The 21,996-nt window shown below is 41.2% G+C and overlaps 1 protein-coding gene across 2 annotated transcripts in view; it reads right to left on the minus strand.

The window, feature by feature from the left end:
- LDB3 (LIM domain binding 3) overlaps window positions 1-21,609 on the minus strand; it is a 239,403-nt gene extending 217,794 nt beyond the window's left edge. For both annotated transcript variants that reach the window (XM_089780066.1, XM_014578704.4), the window contains exons 1-2: window positions 21,520-21,609; window positions 13,393-13,518 (exon numbers count right to left, since the gene is read on the minus strand). In XM_089780066.1, the coding sequence (XP_089636192.1) occupies window positions 13,393-13,518; window positions 21,520-21,582 (189 nt within the window). In that variant the 5' untranslated portion in view covers window positions 21,583-21,609. The remainder of the gene's footprint in view (window positions 1-13,392; window positions 13,519-21,519) is intronic.
- Window positions 21,610-21,996: the final 387 nt, after the last annotated feature.

A 21,996-nucleotide genomic window follows, 5' to 3' on the forward strand; every position in this document is an offset into this window, starting at 1 on the left:
TGGCAGGCCAGACCAGGCCCACAGAGAATCACTTGCCCACCCCCAGGGAGCATTACTAGACTGGCATAAGGAAATGCAGGAAAATAAATTTGTATTTCTGACGAGCAGTTGTAGGGCATCCATGTACAAAATTCCATTTGAGTATAAAGATTTAACCCAGCGTTTATTCCTTTCATCTGTTTACAGTCTCTTACACTGAAATCATAATTTTTCAGTGAACCATTTTGCTGCCACAAAATCTCTATCAAAAGCTGAAACTGAGAAATAGGATCAGTTTCAAATCTACACACCCTCAAAAATTGAACCAGAAATTTTCAGTATGAGTCAAAATGACTGTTGATTAGTTAATACATTTAGGCTATGTCTACACTGGCAGCTTCTTGTGCAAGAAAGGCCGTTCTTGCGCAAGTAAATTTACAGTATAGCATTGTAAAACAGGGCTTCTTCCGGAAGAGTTATTCCTCTCCCCATGAGGAATAAGCCCTCTTGCACAAGAGCTCTTCCAGAAGAGGACAGTGTAGATAGGCAACATGAATTTCTTGCGCCAGAAGCCCCTATGGTTAAAATGGCCATCAGAGCTTTCTTGCACAAGAGAGCGTTCATACTGCCATGGATGCTCTTGCGCAAAAGCACATCTCTTGTGCAAAAGCACATGCCAGTGTAGATGCACTCTTGTGGAAGACTTTTTGCGCAAGAACTCTTCCGCAAAACAGTTCTTGTGCAAGAAGCTACCAGTGTAGACGTAGCCTTAGACTGAAAAGTTTTTTTTTTTTTAAAAAGGCAAATTAAAATGAAATATTTTGAAACAAACAAAAATTCATTTTGGTTTAATCAAAATATTTTGTTTTGTTTTATTGGCTTGTGAGGGTCCGTCCCCCCCCCCAGCAAATTTTGACTTTTCAGCTGGTATAGAAATGCACATTTTTTTGAAAAATTCTCACTAGACAGGAAAGCCATTTCCTTCCTAGTAATAATCATAATGTTGAATCTGTGATTTCAATGTTTTTTCTTGTGGAATAAGATGATGTCATACTCAAACTGATGATCCAACATAATCGCAACATCAGTAGATAGCTAGATACAAGCTTCTCTGTGGTTTAGCACTAGCTATTATTTTTCCTGAGAAATAGGTTTAGGTATAGTAGAGGATTCCAAATTTGGGGAAGGAGTGAGGAATCTTTTAATGCTTTTAAAACTTGCATTTCTATACCAGCTGAAAAGTAGGGATATATTATTGACCACCTGACCAGGACAGTGATACTGACATTGAAAATGCTAAGGGAGATTAGAGAGGCTACCAAAATAAAAAACTTTATAATAATGGGGGATTTTAATTATCCCCATATTGACTAGGTACATGTCACCTCAGGAAGAGAAGCAGAGATAAAATTTCTCAATGGCTTAAATGACTGCTGCTTGGAGCAGGTGGTACAGAAACCCACAAGGGGAGAGGCAATTCTCAATTTAGTGCTGAGTTGAGCGCAGGATCAAGTCCAGGAGATAACCATTAAAAGACCACTTGGGAATAGTGACCATAATATAACAACATTTAACATTTCTGTGGTGGGAAGAACACCTCAGCAGTCCTTCACTCTGGCATTTAATTTCAAAAAGGGGAATTACACAAAAATGAGGAGGTTAGTTGAACAGAAATTAAAAGGCACAGTGACTAGGGCCAAATCCCTGCAAACTGCATGGAAACTTTTGAAAGACACCATAATAGAGGCCCAACTTAAATGTATATCCCAAATTAAAAAACATAGTAAGAGACCTAAAAAAGAGTCATCGTGGTTTAACCATCATGTAAAAGAAGCAGTGAGGGACAAAAGGCATCTTTCAAGAAGTGGAAGTCCAGTCCCAGTGAGATAAATAGAAAGGAACATAAACACTGTCAAAGCAAGTGTAAAAATGTAATAAGAAAAGTAAAAAAAGATTTTGAGGAACAGCTAGCCAAAAACTCAAAAAGAAATAGCAAAATGTTGTTTAAGTACATTAGAAGCAGGAAGCCTGCTAAAAAACCAGTGGGTCCCCTAGACAATCAAGATATAAAAGGAGCAATCAAGGACGATAAAGCCATTGTGGAGAAACTAAATGATTTCTTTGCTTCAGTCTTCATGGCTGAGGATGTTAGAGAGATTCCCAAATCTGCACCGTCCTTTGTGGGTGATGAATCTGAGGAGCTGTACTGGATTGAAGTGTCATTAGAGGAGGTTTTGGTACAAATAGAAAAACTTAACGTTAACAAATCACCAGGACCGGATGGCATTCATCCAACGGTTCTAAAAGAACTCAAATGGGAAACTGCTGAACTATTATCTGTGGTTTGTAACCTAGCCTTTAAATCGGCTTCCGTATCTAATGACTGGAAGATAGCTAACGTGACACCAATATTTAAAAAGGGCTCTAGAGGCAATCCTGGAAATTACAGACCGGTAAGTCTAACTTCAGTACTGGGCAAATTAGTCAAAACAATAGTAAAGAATAAAATTGTCAGGCATGTAGAAGAACATAATTTGTTGGACAAAAGTCAACATGGTTTCCGTAAAGGGAAATCATGTCTTATTAATCTATTAGAGTTCTTTGAGGGGGTTAACAAACATGCAGACAAGGGGGATCCAGTAGATATAGTATACTTAGATTTTCAGAAAGCCTTTGACAAGGTCCCTCACCAAAGGCTCTTGTGTAAATTACATTGTCATGGGATAAGAGGGAAGGTCCTTTCGTGGACTGAGAACTGGTTAAAAGATAGGAAACAAAGGGTAGGAATAAATGGTAAATTTTGAGAATAGAGAGGGGTAACTAGTGGTGTCCCCCAAGGGTCAGTCCTGGGACCAATCCTGTTCAACTTATTCATAAATGATCTGGAGAAAGGGGTAAGCAGTGAGGTGGTAAAGTTTGTGGATGCTACTAAACTGTTTAAGATAGTCAAGACAGAAGCAGACTTTGAAGAACTTCAAAAAGATCTCACCAAACTGAGTGATTGGGCAACAAAATGGCAAATGAAATTTAATGTGGATAAGTATAAAGTAATGCACAGGGCTCGACAAATAATGCAATCTACCTCGCCCGTGGCGAGTAGATTACAACCTGGAAGAGCTGGTTTTGGGCAATCTGTGCAGCTGGCGAGCGGAGCTCGCCGTGGTTTGGCAAGCCCTGGTAATGCACATTGGAAATAATAACCCTAACTATATGTACAGTATGATGGGGGCTAATTTGGCTATGACAATCAAAAAAGAGATCTTGGAGTTATTGTGGATAGTTCTCTGAAAACTTCCACACAGTGTGCAGCGGCGGTCAAAAAGGCAAATAGGATGTTAGGAATTATTAAGAAAGGGATAGAAAATAAGACCCAGAATATCTTACTGCCCCTGTATAAAACTATGGTACGCCCACATCTTGAATACTGTGTACAGATGTGGTTTCCTCACCACAAAAAAGATATTTTGGCCTTGGAAAGGGTTCAGAAAAGGGCAACTAAAATGATTAGGGGTTTGAAACGGATCCCATATGAAGAGAGGCTAAAGCGATTGGGACTTTTCAGTTAGAAAAGAGGAGACCGAGGGGGGATATGATAGAGGTATATAAAATTATGAGTGGTGTGGAGAGGGCCGATAAAGAAAAGTTATTTATTAGTTCCCATAATAGAACTAGAGGACACCAAATGAAATTAATAGGTAGCAGGTTTAAAACTAATAAAATAAAGTTCTTCTTCACACAGCGCATAGTCAACCTGTGGAACTCCTTGCCAGAGGAGGAAGTGAAGGCTAGGACTATAACAGAGTTTAAAGAGAAGATATATAATTTCATGGAGGTTAGCTCCGTAAAAGGCTTTTAGCCAGGGGATAGAAATGGTGTCCCTGGCCTCTGATTGTCAGAGGCTGGAGAAGGATGGCAGGAGACAAATCGCTTGATCATTGTCTTTGGTCCACCTTCTCTGGGGCATCTGGTGCTGGCCACTGTAGGCAGACAGGCTACTGGGCTAGATGGACCTTTGGTCTAACCCAGTATGGCCATACTTATGTTCTTATGTTACGTTCTTAATTAAAAATCTGATTTTTAAATATACCAGCAGCTCAGAAGGTTTGAAATAATCACAGAAGAGACCTGGGGAGGTGGCCAGAGATGGTCAAAGGTGTATAATACTAATATCAGTGCCATATATCAGATGCCAAGACAGCACATTTGCTTATCATGTGTGGCTTCATATAGGATTATACAATTTAAATGAATTTGGTTATTAGTCAGTGTAAGCCATGGTTATGAAGTTCCATACCCAGCTACCACTCACGCATACTTCCGCAAACCTGCTTGCCGACTGCCCGTGTTAAATAAACAGGAAAATCTGGTAATTCTGCCAGTAAAAAGTCATCCTGATATCTACCCAATCACTGGTAGTTAAAATGATCTGTGGGTAAAATAGGAAAAGTCTAATATACAAAATGTAATGTTCTTAAGCTGTGTAAATATTATTTATTACTATTGAAGCAAAATCTCTTGGGTCTAGCTAAAATAAGAGGAGGAGAAGAAGAAATTTTTGAGTGCTCCACCTTTGAAGAGGGAGAAAAGAACAGATTGATAGGCCTTGGTGTGTCATGGAAACAATACAGGAGTGGGATTAACATATTCCATACCAAAAAAGGCCATGGTACCCTCATCTTTTCAAAGGTTATCTCTCTGTACTAGGCGAGGCAGAGATAGATCATGAAGTCAATGTATTAAATAGAAAGTCAGATATCTGCTGTCTAAAAGGTGCTTTGTTTTTATGCTGATGCCCTATGGCAAATTAATCCTTTATGCTCTCATTTCCCCTTTAACGCCACCAGCAAGTGCTGAACTCCACTACAGAATGTCCATGTTATCAGTTTACTCAGGTACATTTTCCCATTTGGAAGGCAGTTCACATGCAGTAGCACTCAGCTGATGAAATGGCAAATGGGGGGGAGGGGAAGGCGAGAAGGGATGAAGCTTCAAAAGATGACTCAAGGCTTCACTGTCTTCAGTAGTGAAGAAAACTAAGGGGGGGGCTTCCCATCATTTATCATTAGCACACCATGCAAGGTGAGGAGTCTCCATGTACAGCAAGTGAAAAGTGCCAGGGGAATCCTCTTATAGATATATTTAGTCCCTCAAAAGGGCAATTCTGTCTCATTAGTCTCTCTCATGAAAGGTAGTGTATACCTTGGTATAGTTGGGGTGAAAGAGGCAGTAAGGAAGAAAGGATGCTGGTAAAAACAAGTCAGCCCAGCAAATATACTTTCCTGTTCTTCCAATGCCATATAAAATGGTTCTTTTAACCAGTTCCGGACTGTTTTAGTTATTACAACCAAAATTAGATGATTGGTGAGGAAGTTTTGTTTCCTCAGTTTTTTCCCTCCAACTGTTCTCCCATAATGCTAACAATCCTGTTACTGTTGTCTTCATTTAAAAAAAAGCCAAAAACGACATATGTCTTTTGCCATTTCCCCCAGCGTTTTGGCTCCTTCAGTTGGTACTGAAGGAAATGCTAAAACAAACAATGGATTAGTTAGAAATATCACACTGTAGACTGATCCCTATGTAACAGCACTACGCGTACATTACCAGGGCCATCTCAGAGCATCCTTACACCTTCCCATTCAATTTTAATTTTCAGTATAAGTCAAATTACAAGCTTCTTGTTTCTCTCTGGACTGTTGCTGACATTCTACATTTCACTGGAGCATGAAGAAAATCTTAAATTTGTATATAGCATTCATCAACCATGGTATCTAAGCACTTAATGATGATAGTCTACTCTATTAGGTAATATGACTAACCAGCAGCAAAAGAATTAATTTACATAGCCCCACTTCTGACACAGGGCAAACTGTAGTTATCTTTAAGCTGCACAACTACCATTTGAGCCCCACACAGGAGCTATTAAGTCCTACAAAGGAGCCCAAGGCTGCAGTGGGGAGACAGAGCCCCAAGCTGTTGGGGCTGATAGAGAGGAGCAGGGAGCAGCCACGGCTGGCAGAGGGGAGCCCCTCCCATGCCAGCTCCAGCAGGGAGCCATCTAGGTAAACCCAAGCCCCAACCTCCTGCCCAACCTTAAGCCCACCCTGAGAACCCTCCTGCACCCCACAACCTTCATACCTGGCCCCACTACAAAGCCCATACCCCAGTCCAAAGCCTGTACCCCTTCCTGCATCCCAACCCTGTACCACCCCAGGTCCCAAACTCTTCATGCTCAACCCCACCCTAAAGCCCACACCCCTAGCCCTTGCATTGTCTGTCCTAGCCTTGAGCCCCACAACCCCAGCCGCACATTAGAGCCCACACCTCCAGATGGAGCCCACACCTCCAGGTGGAGCCCTCACACCCCTGCATCCCAACCCTCTGCCCTAGGCCTGAGACTCCTCCCACACTCAGAATCGCTTGCCTCCACTCCAGCCACGTGAATTTTGTTAACACATCACCTCCATATTGGTGCACCTAAGAAAACTCATTCTGCTCAGGGGGTGAAAAAAGTCAGAGGGAACACTGGTGTCAATGCAATTATTGTCTCAGAGCATCCTCCTCTTTCTCCCCACCCCAGCCAATGAAGAGCACATGCAGGCTTTAGAAGAAAACAGATTACATCCAGGGATTTCCTCAGACACCTCTGCCCAGATAAGGAGGGGGTATACTCCCCTCCTCCAGTTATCGGCTAGCTACATCTAGCAATCAGTTTTGGCTGGTATTGGGTTACAAATCACTGGAAAGCCAAGGTAATGAAATGTTGTTATCCTTATTGTATGATTAAAACACAGCAGAACTGGGCGACTCCTTCAGTTGAAATGCACTGGAGAAGCAGAGGTTCTGATGCCAGATCCCAATGAAGAGAGAGGGAGTGGGGGACAGGTGTTTTGCTCAATGATCACAGGCACTATTTGACCTGCCCCTGCTGATTAGGCCCCCATAGAGTCCTTTATTTTGTTATGTGACCCCTAATGCTGAACCACTGATAATCAGGTCTAAGGGTACGTCTAGACTATAGGCTTTTGTCTACAGAGGCTTTGCCAACAGATAGGGTACGTCTAAACTACATGGCTCCGTCGACAGAGCCATGTAGATTAGTTTACATGAAAAAGGGAAATGAAGCTGCAATTTAAATAATCGCCGCTTCATTTAAATCAAAACGGCCGCTGCGCTGTGCCAATCAGCTGATTGTCGGCACAGTGCGGAAGTCTAGACTGGGATCTGCCGACCCCAGAACCTGTCGTCGGCAGATACTATAAGCCTCGTTTCACAAGGCATAAAGGATCTGTCAATGCAGGGTTCTGGGGTCGGCAGATCCCAGTCTAGACTTCCACGCTGTGCCGACAATCAGCTGATCGGCACAGTGCGGCAGCCATTTTGATTTAAATGAAGCAGCGATTATTTAAATCGCAGCTTCATTTCTCTTTGCTGTCCTCCTAATCTACATGGCTCTGTCGACGGAGCCATGTAGTCTAGACACACCCATACTGTTGACGTAGCTTCTGTCGACAAAGAGCATCTAGACTACAGCCAGTTCTGTCCACAAAGCAAGCTGCTTTTTTGACAGAGAGTCTAGATGCTCTCTTTTGAAAAAGCACAGTGTGGATGCAATAGCGCCTTTTGTCGACAGAACTCTGTCAACAAAAGGAGTTACTCCTCATAGAATGAGGTTTACCGCCATTGACAAAACTGCCGCGTTCTGTCGACTTACTGTCGACAGAGCTCAGAGGTAGTGTAGACGCAGGTATAGTTTTGTTGACATAAGGCTACTTTTGTCGACAAAACCCTGTAGTCTAGACACACCCTTAGTGTTTGACCTGCTGAGGGACAATGTTTCTATAGAAGAGACAGCCCCCTACTGAACTAGCAGTGACGTTCCCTCACTGAGAGCTAAGCTCACTAAGAGTGGGGACCTCAAAAGACTAACTTGCAGCCATCCCAATGGCAGGTGGCAGCAGAAGGTGACAAAGTGGTGGAGTGAGCAGTGGAACGATAAACAACATGGCCAAAGTGAGTGGTGAACAGCTGGAAGAGTGGGGAAAGTGAATTCTGGAACTCATGTGAAAGCACCTCTGGATTCTAAGTCTCCACTGCCTGAGGACAACTGTGAACAGAGTGTGGTAGAGGGAAAAGTAAGAGGCACATTACAGGAACATTTATATGTTAGACTATGTTTTAGTGACTTCACTCTGGGATGACAGATTTCTAACTGGGAAATTTGTATAAAAGCATGTTTCCTAGTATGACAAGATTTTAAAAATGCATTATTTGGCATGGTCATTATCTGACATCACTGCTATCTTGGGGAGTTTCTTTACTAAACAATTACAATTATAATTTTTTACATAAGGACAGCCATGCTGGGTCAGACAAATGGTCCATCTAGCCCAGTATCCTGTCCTCCAATAGTGTCAATTCCAGGTGCTTCAGAGGGGACTGGACACTCAGAGCATGGTGTTACATCCCTGCCCATCCTGGCTAATAGCCACCGATGGACCTGTCCTGCAGGAACTTACCTACTTCTTTATTTAACCTTGCTATAGTTCTGGCCTTCACAGCATCCCTGGCCAGCAGTTCCACAGGTTGACTGTATGCTGTATGAACAAATACTTCCTTTTATTTGTTTTAAATCTGCTGTTTAATCATTTCACTTGGTGCCCCCTAGTCCTTGTGTTATGTGAAAGATTAAATAACATTCTTATTTGTTTTCTTCAAACCGTCAAGATGTTATAGATCTCTAGCATATCCCCTTTTAGTTGTCTCTTTTCCAAGTTGAAAAGTCCCAGTCATTTTAATATCTCTTCCTATTTCATGCCCCTGATCATTTTAGTAGCCCTTCTCTGTACTTTTTCAAATTCTAATATGTTTTGGGGGAAGGACGTGACCAGACTGCCCACAGAATTCAAGATACGAACATACCATGGATTTCTTTGAGGCTTTATTATGTTTGTCTTATTTATCTCTTTCCTAATGGTTCTTAAAATCCCATTAGCATTTTTGACTGCTTCTGCACACAGGGGGTACCTCTACACAGCAACATTATTTTGAAATAACTAGCGTTATTTCAAAATGACTTTAAACTGCATCTACACAGCAGGCAGTTATTTCGAAATAATGTCAAAATAAAGTCAAGCTGGAGGACTTCTTACTCTGACTCCTTGTATAAGGAGTAAGGGAAATCGGAGGAAGAGTGCTCTATTTTGAATAAATGCTGTGTAGTTGCTCCCAGTTTTGAAATAAGCTACGCAAGTGATGTTGCTCAATTTGCGTAGCTTATTTCAAGTTAAGCCCTGCTATGTAGATGCTCCCAGAGTGGCTATTTTCAGAGAACCATTTGTAATGACACCAACATCTTTTAGCAGGGGGTTGGACTCTATGATCTCTTGAGGTCTCTTCCACACCTGTGATTCTATGACATTTAAGTGTAACAACTAATTTAGACCCAAACATTTTATATGTGTAGTTGAGACAGTGTTTTCCAAGGAGCAGTACTTAGAATTTATCATAGCCCACCTTTATCCACTGTCTCACTGGCTCTGATACCTCCGCCCTAGTTTCAATTTTTGTGGTAAACACTGATTACATCAACACTAGGATTTTTCTTGCACTTATCAACTTAGAAAGCACCAGAGCCACTCACATAGTCTAGCCATTGGCAACAACTTTCAGTACTGCTGAGTATCTGTGACTCCCCTGCATTTTCACAGGAGTGACAAGTGAAATTTAGAATACAGCAAAATGCTTCTGGATTGGCAAATGTCTAGGGGTACATAACAGATTTTATTCCGAAATTACAGTGTGTGTCTACACTATAAGCCTTTATTTCAAATAATGTTGAGCTGGAGGACTTCTTACACCGACTCATAGTAACCCTCATTTCATGAGGAGTAAGGGAAGTTGAAGGAAGAGTGCTCTTCCTTCGACTTCCTGCTGTGTAGACTGTGCCAAAAGCCGAATTAAGCTATTTCGACTTCAGCTACGCAATTGACATAGCTGAAGTTGTGTATCTTCATTCAACTTTTGCCTGCTGTGTAGACATGCCCTAGGGTATTATGGTGAGGGTTAGCTCTCTAGGGCATGAGGAGCTGTGAGGTGGGGCTAAAAAAAGAATCTGAAACGGTAAAGGCATCTTTTTTATTTGCTAATGAATTCTCCATTCACAGATCAAATAGTATAAAGCTGCAGGGTGACCTTAAATCTTACATGCTTGCTTTCCCCCAACCCAATGCTGATACCAAACAAGCACTTATTTTTAGATGAAGAACAGGGCATTAGGTACAATGCTCCATTTCATGGGAACACAAAGATACGTCTTCACCTGTCATTCAGCTGATTGACTGGAACTCCTGTGTCTCAAGCTGTTGAAGACTTGGCAGGGAATTGATCACCTGGACTTCCTACTAGAGAATAAATGATAGTGCCCCAGAGGGGCACTAACCAGCATCTCACCATTTACTTTTGTCAAGGAGCCATTCTCCTTCATGCCACTGTTTAAAATGTAAAGGCTAGTCTGAGGAGGGAAGTCATAAGAGCTTTCATAGTTCTTTTCACCAGTGAGATCTCAGAGGGCTTTAACAAAGGTGGTATCATTACCCTCTTAGTAATGAAGGGAGGTCAAAGCACAAAGATGGGAAGTAACTTGCCCAAGGTCACCCAACAGCAGAGCTGGAAACACAACTCGGGATTCCCGAGTCTCAATCCAGAGCTTTGCCTCCTTGCCTAAACTGCTTTCGGAACAGTTGGAGGTTCCAGTCCCTCACATGCTACTATGGGTCAAATTCTGTTCTGAGATAAGCATGTGTAATCTTCATTGACAGCACTTGGAAATTCATGCACTTCCCTGAGAACAGAACTTGTCTAATAATTTTAAAGCACAGTATTAGTCCTGTGATAACATTGGTATGTGCTATATGAATGAGTTCTCAGCTTTTCTTGCTTATTTCTGAAAATTGATTGCAGAGAATGGGTGTGGGGCATCTTTATATAGAAAACAGGGTTTATTACCACCAAAAACTATGGGATACACAGTGTTCCAATGAACAAATAATGCAGCTTCCCAACATTCTTATTTCCACCCATCCCCAAGGGGAAGGGACTGTACATTTTCGTGTACAGAACTGGATCATGGTCTGGTGTTATTTTATATTAGATATAAAAAGGTCCAGAGTAATATTCCCAACTAAGAAGAATGTTTCACTGGGCAAGATTTCAAGAAGACTCACATCATATTTGACTTCATCACTCAAGTGAAATTCAGCCTCATGAAGGGCTCAAAGCTATTGAGATCACTGAGGGCCCGTCTATACAGCAGGGCTAAAGTCGAATTAAGCTACGCAACTTCAGCTACATTAATTGCACAGCTGAAGTCGAAATAGCTTAATTTGGCTTTTGGTGATGTCTACACAGCCGGAAGAACACTCTTCCTTTGACTTCCCTTACTCCTCGTGAAATGAAGGTTACCATGAGTCAGAGTAAGAAGTCCTCCTGCTCAACATTATTTCGAAATAAAGGCTTGTAGGGTAGTGTACACTGTATAATGGAAGTAAAATGGAGCTCTTGATTGGTGGCCTCTAGGCATTACAAATAATTAGGATCTTATAATAAAGGGCACTAACATGTCATAAGTATGTCTATATAATATCTACTATGCAGTCTCTATCCTTACCTTGTACAGGAATAAGGGGAGACCAGCACCATCTATAACACTAAAAATAGCTTAAAACTGGGAAAGTAATTCATTTTTATGACAATATTTTTGTAATACTAACAACAGGGCAGTCTTCTTTAACAACAGAACAGAAAAATGATACCTCTTCAGAGAGTATAAAGGATTCCTATCAGTGTATGAGTATATAAATTTAGCAACCTGAAATTAACGCAAACTCAGCTTTGAGCAGACGTAACTATGCACACACACACAAAGAAGAGTAAAAGAGAGCTTTATCCCCAGGGGTTTCGAGACTTCAAGTTTTTATCTTTGCACCAGTCACTCAGTTTTGTTTCTAAAAGTCAACACAATAAATTTTGTATTAAACGATTCAAAAGCTGGAGGAACAAATGGTGTGTTGATATAATATGACACCCAAACCAGTTATTTTATTAGCCATCTACCTGTTTCTCTGAGCAGATCATTTTGTTAAATAACTTCTCTTATCTCCACCCAAAAAAAGTGGAAATCCTGCTGCAGCTAATTTTTTGAAGGAGTTAGAATGCATCTGGAGTCTCTATTTCTGCTTTTATGTCTAAATAGTCTGAAACATACTTGAGACTGGCTTAAAAAAAACAGATAGGGAGAAAAGTTTCCAGCTGCTGAATTGGAAATGTTCAGTAACTGCTTGGTATCTGATTAAAGAGAAAATCTTTACCATCTAAATTAAAAAGCATTCAGTGTTGAAAGGTTTTGTAACACCTCTCTCTCCTTTTAGGAAACTAGTACAATAGGTCAGGGAACAATTAGATCATGCCCCAGGATTGCCTTTAAAAATTACTCAGAGGAAATAAAAATGGGGTAGTGCAACCAGTGGAGTGATTTATACTCAATAACCACAATAAGTAATTACTGCATCACTCACTGCTTTTCATCAGCAAAAGGAAGGTCCCTATATAATTTAAGACATTTTCCACACAACAGAGCCTTCTGCTTCTCTGTGTCCTTGTAAGCCAATTACAAAAACTTCAGCAAGTTTTTTTTAAATCTAAGATTTAAAAAAAGCACTAAAACCCAAAAGCATATCACCATGTTCTTCTCAAAAAAAGAAATTACTGAAATCTTTGACATTGGTCTTATTAGTCTGTGTCAAGTAAGAAAAAACTCACAGTCCTATGACTTAATTAATGGGCTACAGATGAGCAGCTTTTTTTTGCCGGGGGAGGGAAGGAGGGAGGGCAATGTCAAAAAAAAGTCTCACAGAACCCAACATATTTATAAGCAGCTACCGGCTCATTTTCTGGAAACTTCATTTGATTTATTATGCTCATGTTTCTCCTCGATCCCAATTACCAAATCCCATCATAAACAAAGTAGATAAGGCCCCTTAGCCACAGCAAAGAAGCCACATTATGGGAAATAAAACTGCATGACAGAAACATTAATTTAAAAGGAGGTTTCTGCTCTTACTGAGTAAAGATACAGCTTCATCTTTCTTACACTGTCCAAAGATTTCACTTCTTGGCATCAGATATGCCAAATCATGCCTTGTATCAGCAAGTTTAAATGTGCTAAAAGAAAACGTTCTATTTTTTTTTAGTTCCTCAAAAGTGCTCTGTTTTTTCAGTCCCTTCTGCCTCTTGTATTTAAGCAAACTGACCAAGCTCTTAATATCACGCAGGTCAGAGTGTACATTTAGTAACTCCTTTGCTGCTACTTTCCAACCTAAGAAAATGCAAGAACATTTTTTGTTCACTAGAACTTACTCTGGATATGGTCAAGGGCATGTTGAAATCCTTTCCCCCTTGCAGTCGGAAACCCCATGGTCCAGGTCCATTGAGAGTCACGTTGTAAGACATTTTGTAACTCTTACTCAGGTCACCAAAAAGGCTCTACAGAAAGGTGGGGGGGAATAAAAATATTTTTAAAAATAAAGGAAAAAAGACAACATTTACAAACACAATAATTGCTTCTTTTTTGCCTTGCCTGCTGAGTCCTGCTGAAGTACCACCTAAGAATAGACAGGAGCTATAATGCAGATACTGATATCCCAGTTGAGCTGGGACCCATAAAAGGCTTGTAACCAAACACTTACTATGCAAGGACTCCATGACTCAGAGATCTAATATAGCCCCCTGGGAGGTTAGCAGATCTTTCTAGGCTCCCAGAGTCCCTCTTCCCACTCAGAACTACTTTATTGGGGATATTATACACAAATTAAATATAAACAAAATAGTACTACCAACAGCAACCTCCCCCCACCATTTAGGTTTCACTACAAGTCCAAACATTAATACTCTGCCAACAACTGCAAGATTTTTGCTTTCCAAAGCTACTTGTAACTGTAGCTCCACAGAGCATAAATTCAGATTTACTTCATTTTGAAATTTCACGTTGTGCAAATAAAGTTCCTTTTATACTGACCCTTTCCTTGTATACCAAGTACAAGTAGTGGAAAGTGTTTGCTCCTCCCTCTGCACTGATCAGGTAAACTGGAAAATTTGCTGCATCACTGGAAAAATTTCATCCATATTTTCAAGAATTGGTCGGAGTATGTTTGTGCCTTATTTCTATAGCCTTTACTTCATCCAAGGGAATAATATAATTTGTTTTGTTACCATGCAACAGAAGTTTTAGTTGTTTTTCAGGAAGTGATCTTCAATTTAGAAAAGACCTCTGCAGCTAAAGCATTTTGATCACGTTACCATCAGGTGACATAAAAGGATTATCAATTAAGATGGATACGGCACTGTTTTCGTTTATTTTTGGAAGGTTTGATCATTTGTCTCCATTTCTTTGTAAATTGAACATTTTAAAGAAATCATTTGCTCTTTGGCAAGTCAAAATATATGTAATTATGAAAATATCATTAAACTAAATCTCTCAACTATCATGTGATGTAGGTAATTCTTATCCTTATTTTTCAGTGAGGGACACTGACATAGAGAAGTGTGCAGTCCTGTGACACCTTTGAGTATGTCTACACTAAAGAGGAAGATCAAAGCTGTTGATCTTCCAGGGTTCAAATTACCAATCTAGTTAAGACAGCTAATTCAAAGTGAGAGGGGCACTGCAATCCATGCTAGTAACCCTGCTTACCCGAGGAGTAAGGGAAGTCAAAGAAAGAGTGTTCTCTCTTCAACTTCCTGCTGTGTAGACTGTGTCAAAAGCCAAGTTAAGCTACTTCAACTTCAGCTACGCAATTAACATAGCTGAAGTTGCGTATCTTAATTCAACTTTGTTCCCTAGTGTAGACATACCCTTACAGACCAACAAATATAAGGATCATGAGCTTTCATGGGCAAAGCACAATTCATCAGATGAGTTGGGAACGGAAATAACAGAATCCAAGAATAACCCAAGATAACAGAGTGAGTTATTGGCAGAGCTGGGAATAGAACACAGAATTTGAGTCCCAGGGCTAAATTCTAACAACAAGAACATAGCTTTTCTCAAACTTGAGACAATCAAAGATTGAGCAGGAATCAGATAAAAGTGTTGATGGGAGGTCAGTCTGTAGATGGCACTATTGTGACAACATGAATCCTAAGTGCAGCACACATCTTACAAAGTGCAAACCACCACCACTGTCCTATATAGTGTTTCTTGGGTAAAGTTTTAAAGCCACGAGTAAATAAAGGAAAGTGTTCATGTTAAAGGCTTATTCTGGCAATCTGTCAGAAGAGCAATTTGTACAACTGGGATTAATTGCATTCTAGCAAGGAGCTGGCTTAAATCAACCTCTGTATTTCTTAACCAAAGGTCCAAATGCTGCTCTGAGTTTCCACTGTTAATAGATAATAGTCCAATAATAGAATTTACCCCAACCCAAATGCAAGGTAGTTACCTCAAAAACACGTTGCAAATGACCCAAAATATATAGCTGATGTTTTATGATTGAAAGGTACATACTGGGTCAGCTCATGCTCCAGTATTACAGTGGTCTGCACCAGAGTTTCAGGGGAAGGGTGCAGAATTGGGCAATTTTGGAGTAATCCAACCCTGTTTTCCACTATGGGTATTTGCAAATATAATGTATACAAATTAACTGATTAGTTGACCAAATACTGTCAAAAATAGGCAAATAACTTTAAAGCACTGATTTATTAGAATAGTAACAAAAAGGTGACTTTATGCTTTCCTCCTCCCCCCTTTGCCCTAAATTTGTGATAGTTTCAGAGCTTCATAGTAGCAGAAGAGCTCCAAAGAATGATCAGATATTGTGTGTTGTATAACATGGAGAGGTCTGAAGCAAATAGTGTGCTAGGTTCCTTCCATCTGTGGCTGTTACCATTTTAGGAAGGCAGTTTACCTGTGGGAACAAGATCTAGGTAATGTCAATGTTGCACTAAGCCAGGTGCATAGTAACTAAGTGTCTCTTTACTATGGTTCAGTTTTAGTTTTAGCCTTGTGCCATGTATGTAGTGAGCTGCTATGGCATCCAGAGCTCTTCATGCTATTGTCATGCTCCCAGGTTTGCTGTGAAGTCCTACAGCAAAGAGGGTGCTTATTTCATGCATACTCATGCAACAGGTGGCATCTTGAGCAGGAGGGGGGAAGAGAGAGATGCAGGGGGCCTCAGCCCCAGCAGCAGCCACCCCACAGCCCAGTAGCTGGCAGCCTCACGGGAGGGCTGGTCGCCGGGAACTGGTTAAACATTACTTGGTAAGCACTACCTGTTAAGGGTGATACTTGCCAGTTGGCCCATTGCCTGTTAACGCCCCTCATGGAGTAACAACCAGTTTTACAGAGTTGTGAACATCACTCTAAATAAGTTCCACCTCTCTCCGTATTGGTCAGATGGTGTCTGATTTTCAAAGGTTCAGTGACTACTGGAGTCAATGGGAAATGCAGATGCTTGATACATCTGGGGCGGGAAATCAAACTAATAAGACAATAGGGAGAACTTGGGACAAGGAGAGACAAATAGGCTGCTGCAGAGGAACGGAGCCCCACAGCAGGAGCCAGAGCCTGTGCCACCCAGGGAGCCAGCAGTTGGGCAATCAGCCCAGCCAGGTTGGAGTGGGGAGAGAGGAGACTTGTTCAATGATGCCAGACCAGAGAGGTCCAACCTGTAGCTAATACACTTCATTAAAGGTCCTTTTCTGTTACTTGGACACACACATTTTCCTGAAAAAACTATTTTTGATGAAAAAAAATAAAGATAAGGAATGTTAAAGGGTTCCTGATCCAGGAATTCTCAAAATTATCACAAGAACTTAAAGAATTACTGGGCTATTTTGTAACAATGTAGGGTTTAGACTCATTTGCAATCAATCACAGTGTATTCCACTATGATTTGGTGATATGAGTGAGGCCTGTATTTTAGATAACAATTTTATTTTGATGTCCAGATCCCCAAAAGAATCACTTTCAGATCAACATTCAAACAATTTGCCTACAAGCCTTTACGCTCTTGTGATGGAACTCCCCACCCATACTTTTGAAATGGACTTATGGACACAAATATGCATAATTCAAAGATGCTTGGGACTAAGGGCAACATTTCAGGAAGGTAGAGAGGGGGTGAGGAGAGCTCACCAGCCAGGTGTGAGAGGCATTCACAGAATGCAATCACTTTCCCCTCACTTCTTTAGCATCTGAGGAACAGGATGATAAACTAGCCGCATCCTGGAGCGCACAGCTGCTGCACTCCCAAAATGGCACCCTTGCTTAGGACAAATTACCTCATGTAACCTATAAATCTTAATGTCATAAGCTGCTGTATTTGTATTTTGGTATATGTACCATTCTTGTGTGTAAAGTTAGATATATGAAGTATGGAATGGTTTATGGCTTTAACAGTTCAAAGGTAAGCCATCAAGGGTGTTTCCCTGTAGGTATGGTGATCTGTAAACAACCCATTTTGTCCTTTAAGTCTTAGCAGTGGTTGGTCCTAGAAGTCATGTGACAACTCCCCCCCACCAACTGGTAGGGTCTGATGAGCTGTGATTTTTCCATGTAAGAGTGGAATGTAGAAACAATTCCAGCCCAAAGATGGAATCTGTAAAACAATGGGAAGCTGGCAGTGTCTTAGACTTTGGCTGACATGCCACACCCAAGAAAGTGAACCATAGACCCAAAGGAATGAAATTTCCCTGCTTTTGAAGGCTTAGCTGGAACAAGAACAGTTGAGGGTGAGTTTGTAATAAAATTGTACTGAAGTTTTAGTTTCCGATTTAGCTATGTGTTTTTTGTTATTTTAAGTTTGTAATCTATTTTGCTTTGCCTGTTCTCACAACTACTTAAATCCTACTGCTTGTTCTTATTAAAATCACTTTTATTTTCTATCAAACCCAGTGTAACTAATTGTTACCTGGGGGAGCAATCAGTGTGTACATCCTTATTTCATTGTTACAGGGGCCTTACCTAAATAATCCATTTGGGGAGTAGTATCCCAAGAAGCTGGGCCCTAAACTGCATTTTCCTCACACCTGAAGAGTTTCAGTGTCTATACTGCTCTTTGAGGGGCGGGCAGCAGTGATCTCAGCTCTGTGCATTGGCTGGAAGCAGACCAGATGAACTGGCCCAACAGGACAGGGTGGTGAGAAGCCCCAGAGAGCAAGAAGGTGCATGTCAGTGGCTTTGTCAGGACTCTGAGAAGCACCCCAAAAGGGTCTTCTGTGATTGCACCCCATCACAACGCCACAAGGCTTCTTTTTTTAGGCATGCAGGGAGTACAATGTGTACAAATAAAGAAAAATGTTTATGTCTAAGGCTATTTTATATAAAAGTGCATAGTAACCCACTTGTACATACAGCAACCTCCTATGGCTAGGGTATTTGTAGATACATCATATTAATCTCTGTATTAATCATTTTCTCACTGAAGTTTTTAACTTCATATCGAGTCCTTTTAGCTTGTAATATGTCTTTAGCTTTGTAGTAAGTCCTTTTATATAGAAACGTTGTATATTTTCATATAGAACATAGACATTTTGTATTAAGTCTTTCTACATAGAAACTTTGTATCTTGTAGACTAGTTCTTTGTACCCCGCTTTTGCTGAATTGATTGCCCTGTTGAATGAATGAGGTGTGAATGGATAAGGTGTGAAAGGCAAGCATCTCCCAGCACCTGCAATGGTTGGAACACAGATGGAAGCCAGATCCGAGAAGAACTGAAGTGGGCTCATTGAAAGACATATGGATGACCTTGGAAGTGAACAGCGCGATCCTCTGGAATAAAGCCCTTTTCCGGAGGATCTCTTATTCCTACTTTCAAGTAGGAATAAGAGATCCTCCGGAAAAGGGCTTTATTCTGGAGGATCGTGCCAGTCTAGACGCTTTTTTTCTGGCTTTTCCCCAAACCGGAAAAAAAGCGGCAGACATGTTTATTTAAATCCGCGGGGGATATTTAAATCCCCCGCGGATTTCCCTATGCTGACTTACCTGATTTGAATCCCTTTTCCGGAATTTGTGGCCAGTCTAGACGTAGCCAGTGTGTTTGTGTGTGTGTACAAGTGCGATATATCATATGCATATGATAAGAATTTATTGATATATGTGTTACCAATAAGTTTGGCATTTTGCCTTTTCCTCCTAAAAAGATCTTCTGCTGTACTTTTAAGTACAACAGTATACCATGCCCAATCTCAGGGAAGAACTGGAATTTTCCTCTTATGTTTTTCTCTGCTTTTCCAACTATGGATGCCAATGTATAGTCTACTATACAATTAACTGATAAACCTAGACAAGATTAACAGATAAGCTGACTACACACATTCCCACCCCCTCCCCTTCCAGCCTCTTTATCAGAGAGTAGGAGCCAGTGATGGGGGGAGCCATCTTAAAAAGTTGGTTCCCCCCAGCACTGCCTCCATGGTGCTGCCTCCTCCCTTGCTGCACTGTTTCCTTTATCAGTGTTAGCAATAGAGGGAAGGAGAGAGGGGAGGCTACGGTGAAGCAGCCTGTGTCTGTGGCAGGCCTGAGCACCCCCTTTCACCGAGGTGTGGGGACCCAGGCCCTGCATCCCCATCTGCAGCCAGATCTGACTCTCAGCTAGCAGGTAGAATGGAAGGTTTATTGATTCACAGTGTAGCATAGTCTTGTTGTTAACACAGGAACAGGAGCAGACAGTACAATCTATGTTGGAGAGAAGGGGCCTTGTGCCCCCATCCAGCTCCAAGCTCCCCAAGAACCCCCACATTCCAAAACCTAACTCAGCCTGCAGGCAGCCCCACCTATCCCTTTGTTCAGCTTCCCGGGCCCAATGTGTCATCTGGCCACCCCCCCCCCCCAGGTTTGGACCCGACAAGGGGTCCGAGTTCCTCCAGACAGAGGTTGCTCCACAGCCTATGGGACAGAAGCTGCTCTGCATCCTGCCTGGGCCTGCCTTGGGCAGAGGCTGCTTCCCAGCAGCAGTCCCTCTCCACAGAGTGTCTGAATTCCCCTCGGACAAAGGCTGCTCTGCATCTCGCAGAGGCAGCAGTGTGGGGCAGTGAGCAACCAGTCTGTGCAGGCAGCAGGTTTTCAAACTGGCTCCCCTCATGGGTGACAGGGCACTCCCCAGGAGTGGGGCCAGGAGCGCACTGGCTGCTGGCCCAGGGACTATTAAATAGTCATGTAACTGCTAAGATTTCATGTGGTTACATGACAATTCAATTACCTGATAACTTTGTAGTTGGAACTAGAGATGTTAGCTATTTGAGAGGTTTTTTTTTCCAGAAGGAAAGCAGTTGGAAATTGTAAAGCCTTCCCCATGCTAAAGTCCAGCCACAGTTGTCAGCAGTTTGAGATTGTTAAATTCAGCCTTGTTAGTGTTATGACATTGTAATGCATTTCTACTCAATCCCAGTATAAATCCTTTATTAATTGGAACTACAAGCTTTGTTAGACCAAATGCCTCAAGCAAACATGAAAAGAGTAGATACTATCATGGAGAAACTATATATTTTCTTGCATCCTTTGCATTAGAAAAAAAGGTTTGAAATAGTACGATTAGTTTGGAGCATGGGTTATTTGTATGTACAGCCAGCTTTAATTGACATACCAATAGCTATATCACTTCCCTTATGAATATTGTGCAATCTAAAGCTTACCTGCACCATTTAGATGGTGCAGATCTTCATTGATGAATATACAGAAGTTATGCTGTTGTTGGAGATGCTTTGAAGCACATTCAACGAGAAATCCTGTGGCACCTTATAGACTAACGGATTTATTGGAGCATAAGCTTTTGTGGGCAAAGACCCACTTTGTCAGATACACATTGACTTTTAAACTAAGATTAACAACCCCAATAAAGGGGACAAAAAAACAACCTTGCCAATTTTTGTTAATTAAAAATAGTGTGTAATTCCTGAACAAAATCTGAAGATGGGTCATTAACAACTAGTAGAATATATTTTGCCAGTTAGCTACAGAATATAGGCTTAATAATATACCAAGACTAGCTCAGAAGCTATTTGAAGATAGTTTGCTAAATACAAATGGATTATTCCAAGTGTGCCACAAACATCCCCGTTAGTATTCAACTAATTAGAAAAATAAAATGAAAATTAAGAGTAGCTTTTGATTTTTGGGGGGACAGAAAGAAAATAGGGATATGCTGGCTGCAAACAGCCGGTGCTGAATCCTGGGTGACCTGTGTACTTCAGAAAAAAAAAAAAAAAACCAACAGCTGATCCTATGTGATTAGTGAACAAATGGTCTGAAGTAAATCCCAGCTAGCACATCAGATTGATTAATACAACAGGCACAAGCATGAAATGCAAACATTATGATGGTAACCTCAGTAAATAAATCAAGCGTGCTCCATTCTGAGAGGAAAAGGAAGAAAACTATCAGCAAGAGATAGAAGCAACGTGCAATAAGTACAAAGTAGTAAGGGAAAAGAGTTAGTGTAACTAGGCAGTTGGCAATGCTTAGCTAGAGTCATGCTGATCACTTCTACCTGGGAGTAGCTTTGCAGATATCCTCTTGTACTCTTCTGGCTGTCCTGTTGCTCCAGCTGCATATTTATCTGATGCCTGCATCCCCAGTGACGTAGTCCACTCAGGCCAAAGGAAGGGGGGGGGGAGTTGATTAAGGTGGATCTCTTAAAGCTACAGCACCTCAATTCTTTTACAATGTTTTTAGAATTTATTTATTTTAAACTTGTTTTTAGCCACATACTGGCCAACATTCAAAATCTGTACTTTGGGGTGGGTGGAACAGGAACACATATTTTGACTCCATTTCATTGGGAGAGCTTTTCTCGGAACAAAACTAATATTTCACCAAAAATAAATTGGGTGACGTGCATGGAATTGGGTAGTCAGCAGGATAGGAGTCAGCAGTGTGCCCTTGTAGACAAGAGGGCTAATGGCATATTAGGGTGCATTAGGAGGAGCATTGCCAGCAGATCTAGAGAAGTGATTATTCCCCTTTA

Source organism: Pelodiscus sinensis, chromosome 8 (genome assembly GCF_052426305.1).
Source record: "Pelodiscus sinensis isolate ZL-2025 chromosome 8, ASM5242630v1, whole genome shotgun sequence".
NCBI lineage: Eukaryota > Metazoa > Chordata > Testudines > Trionychidae > Pelodiscus > Pelodiscus sinensis.